This window comes from Nerophis lumbriciformis, linkage group LG20 (assembly GCF_033978685.3).
Source record: "Nerophis lumbriciformis linkage group LG20, RoL_Nlum_v2.1, whole genome shotgun sequence".
NCBI lineage: Eukaryota > Metazoa > Chordata > Actinopteri > Syngnathiformes > Syngnathidae > Nerophis > Nerophis lumbriciformis.
Window position 1 is genome coordinate 24426994 of NC_084567.2, and position 13513 is coordinate 24440506.

At 41.4% G+C, this 13513-nt stretch overlaps 1 protein-coding gene across 1 annotated transcript in view; it reads left to right on the forward strand.

Annotated features, from left to right (window-relative positions):
* Positions 1 to 13513, forward strand: part of LOC133619544 (excitatory amino acid transporter 1-like) — a 40626-nt gene that overhangs the window by 21630 nt on the left and 5483 nt on the right. The window contains exons 6-9 of the mRNA XM_061980623.1: positions 1505 to 1791; positions 1872 to 2105; positions 3447 to 3641; positions 5356 to 5490. Of these exons, the coding sequence (XP_061836607.1) occupies positions 1505 to 1791; positions 1872 to 2105; positions 3447 to 3641; positions 5356 to 5490 (851 nt within the window). The remainder of the gene's footprint in view (positions 1 to 1504; positions 1792 to 1871; positions 2106 to 3446; positions 3642 to 5355; positions 5491 to 13513) is intronic.

Sequence of the window (13513 nt, forward strand, 5' to 3'; positions counted from 1 at the left end):
TCCCTGCAGGACGAGGAATAGCTAAACATGCTTCACTACACACCGTAGCTCACCGGCATCAAAATGTAAACAAACGCTATTGGTGGATCTACACCTGACATCCACTGTAATGATACCAAGTATAAGAGCGTATCTAGTCGATACTACTATGATTACGTCGATATTTTTTGGCACCACAACATCGTCTTTCGTTTAAAAAAAATTTAAATTATGTTTATAAACTCAGGAAATATGCCCCTGGACACATGAGGACTTTGAATATGACCAATGTATGATCATGTATCGGATTGATACCCAAATTTGTGGTATCATCCAAAACTAATGTAAAGCATCTAAACAACAAAAGAATAAATGATTATTACATTTTAACAGACGTGTAGATAGAACATGTTAAAAGAGAAAGTAAGGAGATATTAACAGTAAATGAACAAGTAGCTGAATAATAGAGATAAGAAAGATGTTCCGCAGCCTCCGAAGCAGAACCTCCAGGTTCTGTAACAGCTTCTTCCTTCAGGCCGTAAGACTCTTGAACGCATCATAATTAAATTAACCCTCAACTTCCTCCCAAAATGTATTAACTCGTTGGAATAAAAAAGACAATATAACATACATCCATAAACGTGGACGCATGTGAAAAAGTGCAATATATTTATCTGTACAGTAATCTATTTATTTATTTATATATATTCATATATATTTATTTATTTTAAATATATATTTATAAATTATTTATATATATATATATATATATATATATATATATATATATATGTATATATATTTTATATGCACCTTATTGCTTTTTTATCTTGCACTACCATGAGCTTATGTAACGAAATGTCGTTCTTATCTGTGCTGTAAAGTTCAAATTTGAATGACAATAAAAAGGAAGTCTAGTCTAGTCTATAATTCATTTTCTACCACTTGTCCTTAATAATGTTGACAAAATAATAGAATGGAAAATGACACACTTTGTTACTGCATATGTCAGCAGACTAAATTAGGAGCCTTTGTTTGCTTACTTGCTACTAAAAGACAAGTTGTCTAGTATGTTCACTATTCTATTTAAGGACAAACTTGTAATAAGAAACATATGTTTAATGTACCTCTAAGATTTAAAAAAAAAATAAAGCCAATAATGCAATTTTTTTGTGGTCCCTTTTATTTAAAAAAGTATCGAAAAGTACCGAAAAGTATCTAAATAATTTTAGTACCGGGACCGGTACCAAAATATTAGTATCGGGACAACACTAGTGTACAGTTAAATTATTGCAACCCTTGATGGTAATCTGGCACTTTATCCCAATTTGTAAAAGTAGAAAAAAGTGGAATTGTTGCCTACCACATCGAGTCTGTACTTTGATATCAATATTATTGAGTGGAACTCAGCTGAGTGACCTTTTCATTTTGCATCCACATCATGGCATTTTAAAGTGTATACAATGATGATGCAGTATGTGTCATTGCTTGGCTTGTTTAATGCTTGCTTCTCCCTTATGTCCAGTATAAAACCAAATATGGAAAGCGAACTGTTCATGTGACGGTGACAGTGACAGTGAACGACACCCTCTTCAACACGACCAACGGCACCCAGGAGGTGATGGAGATCAGCCGAGAGGAAGTGGTTCCAGTGCCCGGTCAGGTGAATGGCGTAAACGCGCTCGGGCTGGTGGTCTTCTCGATGTGTTTCGGGCTAATAATTGGCAACATGAAAGAACAAGGCCAGCTTCTGAGGGATTTCTTTGACAGCCTCAATGAAGCGATCATGCGCTTGGTTGCCATTATCATGTGGTAAAAGTCCACTTCCCTCTTCCTTTAACGCACATGTTGCAGTCACACTTCTCTCTAACTTTACCTTATCCTTCTCACAGGTATGCCCCCATTGGAATTTTGTTTCTAATTGCAGGGAAAATAGTGGAGATGGATGATCTGACACAGATGGGGGGCCAGTTGGGAATGTATACCATCACGGTTATCATCGGCTTAATGATCCACGGCGTTCTAATTCTGCCCACTCTATATTTTGTCATCACTCGGCAGAACCCTTTCATTTTCATAGCTGGCCTTCTACAAGCTCTGGTCACAGCATTGGGCACCTCCTCCAGGTGAGGTTCATGTGTCGCAATATCTTAAAGGCCTACTGAAACCCACTACTACCGACCACGCAGTCTGATAGTTTATATATCAATGATGAAATCTTAACATTGCAACACATGCCAATATGGCCGGGTTAGTTTACTAAAGTGCAATTTTAAATTTCACGCGACATATCCTGCTGAAAACGTCTAGGTATGGTGACGTCAGCGCGTGACGTCACGGATTGTAGAGGACATTTTGAGACAGCATGGTTGCCAGCTATTAAGTCGTCTGTTTTCATCGCAAAATTCCACAGTATTCTGGACATCTGTGTTGGTGAATATTTTGCAATTTGTTCAATGAACAATGGAGACAGCAAAGAAGAAAGCTGTAGGAGGGAAGCGGTGTATTGCGGCCGACTTCAGCAACACAAACACAGCCGGTGTTTCATTGTTTACATTCCCGAAAGATGACAGTCAATCTTTACCATTGGCCTGTGGAGAACTGGGACAACAGAGACTCTTACCAGGAGGACTTTGAGTTGGATACGCAGACACGGTACCGTGAGTACGCTTCCAAACATTTGATCGTTTGCCCGTACGTGCGTGCCGCTATGTGCATGTCACGTACGTAACTTTGGGGAAATATATGTGCTGTATGAACTTTGGGGAGGTGAACGGTACTTTGGGCTGTGGGATTGAGTGTGTTGTGCAGGTGTTTGAGTTGTATTGGCGGGTTACATGGACGGGAGGGGGGAGGTGTTTGTTATGCGGGATCAATTTGTGGCATATTAAATATAAGCCTGGTTGTGTTGTGGCTAATAGAGTATATATATGTGTCTTGTGTTTATTTACTGTTTTAGTCATTCCCAGCTGAATATCAGGTCCCACCCGCCTCTCACAGCATCTTCCTTATCTGAATCGCTCCCACTGCCCTCTAGTCCTTCACTCTCACTTTCCTCATCCACAAATCTTTCATCCTCGCTCAAATTAATGGGGAAATCGTCGCTTTCTCGGTCAGAATCGCTCTCGCTGCTGGTGGCCATGATTGTAAACAATGTGCGGATGTGAGGAGCTCCACAACCTGTGACGTCACGCTACTCGTCTGCTACTTCCGGTACAGGCAAGGCTTTTTTATCAGCGACCAAAAGTTGCGAACTTTATCATCGATGTTCTCTACTAAATCCTTTTAGCAAAAATATGGCAATATCGCGAAATAATCAAGTATGACACATAGAATGGACCTGCTATCCCCGTTTAAATAAGAAAATCGCATTTCAGTAGGCCTTTAGTATAATCTCCACGCGCCCCTATATCAAAAGCTCCCAATTGAGGTTTCTCGGTGCAAACATTTTATTTGTCATTTCTTAGCTCTGCCACACTCCCTGTCACCTTCAAATGTCTTGAGGAGAACAACAAAATTGACAAGCGAATCACTCGCTTTATTTTGCCGGTGGGTGCTACCATCAACATGGACGGTACCGCCCTATACGAGGCTCTGGCAGCTATTTTTATTGCTCAAGTCAACAACATGGAGATGAACTTCGGTCAAATAATCACAATCAGGTAAGAATAGATATACTAACCCCAAAATCAGTGAAGTTGGCACGTTGTGTAAATCGTAAATAAAAACAGAATACAATGATTTGCAAATCCTTTTCAACTTATATTCAACTGAAGATATTTAATGTTCGAACTGAGAAACGTAATTTTTTTTTGCCAATAATCATTAACTTGGCAGCAACACATTGCAAAAAAAGTTGGCACAGGGACATTTTTACCACTGTGTTACATGGCCTTTCCTTTTAACAACCCTCAGTAAACTGAGGAGACCAATTTCTTTTGAAGCTTTTCAGGTGGAATTCTTTCCCATTCTTGCTTGATGTACAGCTTAAGTTGTTCAACAGTCCGGGGTCTCCGTTGTCGTATTTTACGCTTCATAATGCGCCACACATTATCAATAGGAAACAGCTCTGGACTACAGGCAGGCCACTCTTTTACTATGAAGCCACTGTTGTAACACGTGGCTTGGCATTGTCTTGCAGAAATAAGCAGGGGCGTCCATGATAACATTGCTTGGATGGCAACATATGTTGCTCCAAAACCTGTATGTACCTTTCACCATTACACGGTATAGCTCGGTTGGTAGAGCGGCCGTGCCAGCAACTTGAGGGTTGCAGGTTCAATCCCCGCTTCCGCCATCCTAGTCACTTCCGTTGTGTCCTTGGGCAAGACACTTTACCCACCTGCTCCCAGTGCCACCCACACTAGTTTAAATGTAACTTAGATATTGGGTTTCACAATGTAAAGCGCTTTGAGTCACTTGAGAAAAAGCGCTATATAAATGTAACTCACTTCACTTCACTTCATTAATGGTGCCTTCACAGATGTTCCGGATGGTTCTTTTCCTCTTTGGTCCGGAGGACACGACGTCCACAGTTTCCAAAAACAATTTGAAATGTGGACTCGTCAGACCACAGAACACTTTTCCACTTTGCATCAGTCCATCTTAGATGAGCTCGGGCCCAGCGAAGCTGGCGGCATTTCTGGGTGTTGTTGATGAATGGCTTTCGCTTTGAATAGTAGAGTTTAAACTTGCATTTACAAATGTAGCGACAAACTGTAATTACTGACAGTGGGTTTCTGAAGTGTTCCTGAGCCCATGTGGTGATATCCTTTACACACCGATGTCTCTTTTTGATGCAGTACCGCCTGAGGGATCGAAGGTCCGTAATATCATCGCTTCTGTGCAGTCATTTCTCTAGATTTTCTTGACCTTTTGATGATATTACAGAAAGTCCTAAATTCCTTGCAATAGCTCCTTGAGAAATGTTGTTCTTAAACTGTTCAACAATTTGCTCATGTATTTGTTCACAAAGTGGTGACCCTTGCCCCATCCTTGTTTGTGAATGACTGAGCATTTCATGGAAGCTGCTTTAATACCCAAACATGGCACCCACCTGTTAGTCTGTTCACCTGTGGGATTTTCCTAATAAGTGTTTGATGAGCATTCCTCAACTTTCTCAGTCTTTTTTGCCACTTGTGCCAGCTTTTTTGAAACATGTTGCAGGTATCAAATTCCAAATGAGCTAATATTTGCAAAAAATAACAAAGTTTACCAGTGTATTGTCTTTGCAGTCTATTCAATTGAATTTAGGTTGAAAAGGATTTGCAAATCATTGTATTCTGTTTTTATTTACGATTTACACAAGGTGCCAACTTCACTGGTTTTGGGGTTTGTAAAAGGCCTATGAGTAAATAACTTGTTGTTTTAACCAAGTATTACAGCAACTGCGGCAAGTATTGGTGCAGCTGGCATCCCACAAGCAGGCCTGGTCACTATGGTGATTGTATTGACCTCTGTTGGACTTCCAACTGATGACATCACTCTAATCATTGCGGTCGATTGGTTCCTGTGAGTATCCTGCACCTTCACAAACGTATTATTCCACATGCATCCACCATGAGTCATCGCTAGATGACTTCCATCTCTACTACCACCTAGTGACACACTTCTCCTTTTTCCCTTAAGTCCTGTTCCACATCTTTCCTTTTGTATTCCAATGTTTTCTGGAGTGAGTTTTAACATAGAAACATAATTAGGTTTCCCAAATTAATCATTCCATTTAGAATACCCGTCTCATAAATTGCTTGGCTAACTGGGGCAATCAGGAAAAGTCCCTGTCTCTTTTAACTTGGATGGTCCAAATATGAACGTTTGTCCTCTTTAAAGTCACTTAATGTTTGTAAACCAGATTTAACTCGTACACAGCCAGATCCATTTGTAAGGTAAAGCAATGGTGGATATACTACACAATTTTGTGATGTTTTCTTTAAAATATACCAAACAAATTCATGTCACCGATGTACCATGTTACATATTTGTCACATTGTTCATGGTAAACTTGACTTATCAGCATTTCCATAGCAATTTTAAGGCTAAAAGTCCATCCATCCGTCCATTTTCTACCGCTTGTCCCTCTTGGGGTCGTGGGGGTGCTGCAGCCTATCCCAGCTGCAATCGGGCAGAGGGCGGGGTTCACCCTGGACAACAACTCATCGCAGGGCCAACACAGATAGACAGACAACATTCACACACTAGGGCCAATTTATTGTTGCCAATCAACCTATCCTAAGGTGCATGTCTTTGGAGGTGGGAGGAAGCCGGAGTACTCGGATGGAACCTATGCAGTCACGGGGAGAACATGCAAACTCCACACAGAAAGCCCGGGGATCGAACCCAGGACCTTCGTATTTTGCGGCACACGCACTAACCCCTGTGCGTGTGTACAGTAAGATTAGTGTGATTGTAATATTTGATATCCTATAAAACATTACAATGATTAAATGGTATTAAACATTATGAGCATTACTGGTAAAAAAATAAGCTAGTGTCTTCAAACTGACCGCCTCTAAACAAAATACTGTCATCAAAACCCTTCAGGGCTGCCTTCAACTAATGATTTTCATAGTTGAATCTGATTCCCTAGCTTTTGCCCTTAGTGGGCAACAAGTCGACAATAAGACAACTGTATACATGTGTCGCGCAAGGCAAAGTTCTTTTAACGTCTACCAGAAATTACATTGCAAAGTTCTACTGTTAATAAAAATATACCAACAGTTGTTTAAATGATTCAATTCCAGCTAAAAAAGTAATTCAACATATATATACACAATTATATAAAACTATAAAATCACACAATATAAAACATACCAAGTAAAATATAAAATTACACTTAAGACATCCCTTCTTGGTGAACTGAGAGTGACATTTCTCCTCCCCCCCTCCTTTTAACATCTCGACTACTTATTTGATGCGATACCGTGCTGGAGGGAGCCTAGAGTTACCTCTCTGAGAGTGCCTTATACATAGTTCTGGCTCACTGATGGGGACTGCTGGATGTTCTGGAGAATCAGCCGTTTCGGATGATACTGGAGCTACCGTCTCTGCTGCTGGGGGCTGAATAGAACTTAAAACTAATCCTGGTAACAACCCGGTAGGGGGTGGGAGCAGTTGGGGCTCCATCACTGTGCGTTCCTGCTCGGTTGTGACCGAAGCTTCCTGCATCACATTTAGAGGACAACGCTTGAGGTTATTGCAGTGAACAGTGCTTATGGGCCCGTGCCTACCTTCTGGCCGCAGAACATATACTAGGTGGTTCTTGCGCAATTGTTGCACTACCACAAAGTTCTCTGGGTTCCATCTTGGAGCCAACTTCCCGCTGTTCCTTCTGCAAAAGTTGCAAATATAAACTCACTCACCAGGGTGGATGGCATCTCCCTTAGAGATAGGGTGAGAAGTTCAGTCACCCGAGAGAGACTCGGAGTAGAGCCGCTGCTCCTTCGCTTGGAAAGGAGCCAGCTTAGGTGGTTCGGGCATCTCGTGCGGATGCCTCACGAGCGTCTCCCTAGGGAGGCCCTCTTTGCACGTCCCACTGGGAGGAGAACAGATGGGGGGATTACATTTCCTCTATGGCCTGGGAACGCTTCGGGATTCCCCAGGAGGAATGTTGCTCTGGAGAGGGAAGTCTGGGGGTCTCTGCTGGAGCTGTTGTCCCCGCGACCCGATTCCGGATAAGCGGTTGAAGACGGATGGATGGATGGATCACCAGGGAGCAAAGGCGTCAGCTTGGCTCTTTGAATGTAGCGGGTCCTGTCTTGCTTTGTCGCTGTTGTGTGTGAGTCTTTACTGTTTGATATGCTTGGTGTAGGGATTGTTGGTGTCGTTTCACCCAACCTTGCAGATTGTTATGCGCCACAGTGGGACGCAAGCCAGTCACCCAATCAAAAGGCAGTTGAACATGCCTTCCAAAGACTACATAATGTGAGGTCATCTTAGTGGTGCCGTGGACAGTGTTATTGTAGGCTTGGTTGAGTGTCTGGCAAACAATTGGGCCAGTGTGCCTGTTCTGCCTCATTCAGAGAATTTAGCAGTCCCAATAAAGTCTGGTTGAACCATTCGCAGGCCCCATTCTCCTGTAGGTGATATGCCGTCTTACGACTCTTCTGGCATCCATACAACTGACACAGCTCTTGTATTAGTGAAGACTCAAATGTAGCTCAGTCAGGATGCGTTCAGGGCAGCCGAAAATCTGAATGTGATTGCTGCACAAAGCCGGAGCTATATTGTTGGCCGACTGGTCTCTTGTCAGGACAGCTATTGTATATTTAGAAAACAGATCTGTTATGACAAGGATATAAGGGTACTGGTTCCCTGGGCGGCCCAATGAGAGATAATCCATTCCAACCACTTTGAATGGGTATGATGTTGGAATGGGTACCAACGGTGCTTTCCCCTCTGGTCCCGCGTTTTTACAAATGCATTGCCGGCATGAAGCTTTCCAAATCTTAACATCTTTCATCATCCCAGGCCAATGACAGCGCTGTTGTAGGGTTGTTAATGTCCTTGCACTGCTGGGGGGGCCCATTCTTTCATGGTATTGTTTCCATACACGGTAGGTTTTCTGCTTGGGAATGACAACTTGAAAGATTTGCAAGTTGGAACCAGCCTCTTTAACAACTCTGCTTAGTATACCATTGGGCAAAAGTATATTATCCCACTCTTTCAGTAACTGTCCAAGGTAGGGTGATGAAGTAGTACATACCTCTGGCCATAGTACCTGTTGCTCTTTCCACTGACGTACTTGGGCAAGGTCTATGTCTCGTGTCTGTTGTTTCCCCCAAGTCTCTTCTGTGTCAACTGTTACTTGGTCTGTTTGCACAACCTCCCCCTTCTGTCCCTGCAACCTGGAAAGAGCATCAGCATTCTTATTTTGCGTACCTGGCCAATGGTGTACTTGAAATTTGCTTGTTGGGCCACCCATCTCTGTTTCACTGCTCCCAACCGGGCTGTGTCCAAATTTCCAATGGGTTGGTGTCTGTAAAAACATTTAATTCTGTACCATGGAGATAGTCTTCGAATTTCTCAGTTACTGCCCGTTTTAAAGCCAACAGCTCCACTTTAAATGAACTGCAATTGTGATCGTTGCGCTTGGCTGGATGGAGACTGCGGCTGGCATAGGCGATCCTTCCTTTACTTGGGCCAGAACTTCTCCCAGGCCTTGCATATGCTTAAATAGGTGCATTTTTCAAGGCTTCCTTTAACTGTCCAAAGGCCTGCTGACATTCAGGGGACCAGCTGATTGGCGCTGACTTCTTGTCATGAGAGGTTCCACGTGTCAATGCATTTAAGGTGCCGCAATCTTTAAAAACTCAGGAATAAACCAAGAATATATTATATTTGTTTTACCGTATGGGGCACAGGCCAGTCTTCCATTACTGTAGTCTTGACTGGGTCAGTAGCCACACCCTTCTCACTGATCACATGTCCAAGGTAAGTCAGCTAGTGTTGGAAAAGGCGACACTTCTTGGTAATGGAAGCCACCGGATTTGTTCCAGCTGCCTTTCTTCGCTGGGAGGAAGAGGAGTCCAGTGGGTGACCGTGCTCCTTGACCTCTTACAGCTAGGCTACGGCCTCCTGCTCCAGTCTTTCCTGCGACGCCGCTGTGAGGAGAGCACAAGGGTGCACTCACTGAGCAGTAAGCGACAGCTTGTCATAAACACGCCCACCAGGCACAGAATTATTTCACTTTCCTTTACTTAGCGTATTGTGAGTGTTGAGCCGATATCTACCGTCGGCATGTGCTCGTCCTGGCCACCTGCCGTCTCTCTGCCTTGCGTCGTCACTCCAGTGCGTTGCTCTGTGTCAGACCCTCGACCCCTTCTGTGTCCCTGCACGTCACTCCCGCTAGTCCAGTCCTCTCGTGCGGCGTGTCCCTGCACCTCTGTCGCGACACCCTAATAGCCACCACACTATAGTTAAAATTGCTCAATATAATAAAAGCACACAATTATATAAAAATATAAAATCACACAATATAAAAATATAAAATCACACAATATAAAAACACACCACGTAAAATATAAAACCACACTTAAAACATCTCTTCTTGGTGAACTGAGTGTGACACATGAGATCAGCTAATGAGGATCCACACGAATTAAAATATCTCATTTGTGACTTTTTTCACATCAAAAGGCTAAAACACTCAGATAAACACAGTAAAGATTGGGTAGAGTTGCTCGGATCGGCACCACCAGGGTCAGCTTTGGCAGAGTATCGTGAAGACAATCAAACTTGATTATCTAGACAAAGTTAACGTTGTAACAAGAGGCCCTTTTACACAACAGGAACTTTTACAGAAATTGTTGCATCCGACCAGTGTTCCTCTCAGGGAATAAAACACACTGGTCAATCCCAAGTTCTTTCGGATGACATATATGTTGAGTAAGAAGGACCATCAAGACAGAATAGCAATATTACCAAGTTTTACTAAAGCTTTAGGAGACCAGCCCTTACAATGCGATAATAGCAGCATCAATAAGTAGTCTAAAAATCAAACGGAAAGAGTCAGCTTATTTAGTACAAAAACAGCGTCTCCCGCTCAGAAAGAAATACAGCCTTTTTGTTCTAAACCGATAAGGCCTCCTCCACAAAAAGGGAGTATGTTATACCCCTACGCGGACAGCACAGTGCCTTCAAGGTAAAACAAAGAGTTTACTAGCAGACATAAGATAAAAAAACACAGAGATCACGAGAAGACACATTACATAGGAAAATACTAGCTGATTTAAACATGACTATGGATTAAAAAAAAGAACACTTAAAAATATCTAATTCTCACCAAATGTTACCATTTACCGGGGAAATAAAGTTCCCCTGTGTTTCCACCAAAAACTACCCGGGTAGATTTAGTTCTTCAGGAACTTTTTTCAGTTCCTGCCAGCTAGGTCAAACTTTTGGAAGGTTCCTGGAACCTTATCGGGGGCGGGCTGTGCTGTCGAATGCTGATTGGTTGAACACAGTTGAGGGCGTTTCCAAAACGTATTTTTCGAACACAACAGCCGCTATTACAGAATGCTCGATGACTTGTTTATTTACTATTCATTGTGTATTTTACAACATACTTGACAACAGAGAGAAAGAAGAAAGAAAATAATTTTCGACCTGCAGAAACTTTTGTCGGACATCTATTTTGGAGTGTTTTTACTCAGTTGTAGTCTTTAACCTATATGCACTTTAGTGATGTTTATTATTATTCTTAAAATTTTACACTTCGATATGCAAATCTACGAGAAGTGGACGGACTCTTTTAAACGTATTTACTGAGGAGTATGAAGCTGGACTCTAAGCAACAACCTTATCTGCTTACTACTCTGAGACTTTGTTAGAGAAATGTGAAACAAAGGTAAATTACATAAAATATTATCTTTTTATTTTATTACATGTTGTAAAAGTAGTCAGTGACACTCCATTTGTGTAGGTATTAGCCTCAACCCGAGTGAACAAAATGGTAATGCTAACAAGCTAACGCTAAAGCTGACGTGTTCGTGTTGTCGGCGTGCAATAAACCCTGACATTTATTATTTATATATTGTTATTTACAGCTGAAATGGACAACAAGGAATAGCCTGACCCTCATGAATTTATCATTTACCGAGAGAACGACTTTCTGACTGTTGGACATTGCTGACAAAAGCCTACCTTTTTATGAATAATTTGATACACTTTAAAAAAGTACCAGGTGTGTATATTGTAGCGTCCCGGAAGAGTTAGTGCTGCAAGGGGTTCTGTGTATTTGTTCTGTTGTGTTTATGTTGTGTTACGGTGCGGATGTTCTCCCAAAATGTGTTTGTCATTCTTGTTTGGTATGGGTTCAGCGTGGCGAATATTTGTAACAGTGTTAAAGTTGTTTATACGGCCACCCTCAGTGTGACCTGTATGGCTGTTGAACAAGTATGCCTTGCATTCACTTGTGTGTGTGAAAAGACGTAGATATTATGTGATTGGGCCGGCACGAAAGGCAGTGCCTTTAAGGTTTATTGGCGGTCTGTACTTCTTCCTACGTCCGTGTACCACTCCATACAGCGGCGTTTTAAAAAGTCAGAAATGTTACTTATTGAAACCGATACCGATAATTTCCGATATTACATTTTAAAGTATTTATTGGCCAATAATATCGGCAGTCCGATATTATCGGACATCTTTAATGTTCACCTACCATTTTGGTAGGTAGGTCAACTGACAATGACAGCATTTTTCCATACTCCTTAATGTGAATGCACTGGTGCTCTCAAAAGACTAAGAGCCTGAACCAAAAAAGGTTTGCTTGTATTAAAACACGTGCAAACTTGGTAGCACGAGCAAAGCTGACCTACATCGCTTTTGCGCAGAGGATTGCTTCTCTTAAATAAGCAAAGCAGAGTGCACAATGTATTTAGCATGTCTGTCTCCTAGTATCTGAAGAATATATGCTGATTATTTGAAAGGCCACAATACCGGGAGGAGGAGATGTACATTTTAGCCCTTGCAGTGTGATTTATCCAGCCTGAAATTGTTTTACGGCGCTTAGGGATGGGAATCGAAAACCAGTTCTTGTTCAGAGCCGGTTCGCAGTGTATCAAGTCTTTGGAATTGCTTGCCAGTTTGTTTAGCGATTCTCTTAACGCTTTTTCCGGGTGGGGATGACGTCATTACGCAACATGCTTCGTGACGTCAGCAACATAGTGGTGTCTGGACGGAAAAAGCACACCGAAGTTTGCCGACATTTCAGAAAAATAGACAGCAACTGCGCTACTTTTAATAATTCCAAGGTCGCTATTTCATCAAAAGGAGGACATATGAACAATATGCTAAAACATTTAAACAAACAGAATGCAATGAATGTCGCATTTTTGAACCGCACCGATCTCATCCCAGGCAGCAGCAGTCATCTGGCTTAAATACAACAGGTACTAATACTGCTGATAATGTTAGCGCTATTACTTGTAAAATTGAAATGAATGCCTTCTCATTTAGAAGAGCATGAAGAGACATATTCTGACTGGTTTGGAGGCGGACATATTTTACATATTTTTTAAATGTATTTTCAAAAGTTTTTTTCTATGCTATGTGCCTCTTAAAACCTCACCGTTGGCTTTGTATGTCCATGTTAGCTCTAAACTAAACACAATTTATGCTAATCCATCTATTTGTTATCTTTTTTTCAAAATAAGAATCAATAAGAGAACCGATAAAGAACCGAATCGTTAAGCAGAATCCAAAGCGAAATTGGAACCGGAAAAATATTACCAATTCCCCTCCCTGGCGGCGCTGTTTTGTGTCTTTAATGAGCAAGTTACGTGCAAACTGGTTAAAAATGAATTATAAATATATAATAAAAACAAGACATTTAACCATGAGTCAAAATATGTTGCAAATGGGTCTGAGCTCATCCAAGTGCAACACATTGATTTTTTTTTTTTTTTTTTTTCAAAGTATTTTTATTGTCAGTTTTCTTAATACAAACCTATACACATATAATAAAATAAATGAATAAATAAATAAAATATGAAAATAAAAATATATAATGAAGACGTTTTTTTTACACAGGTAATAA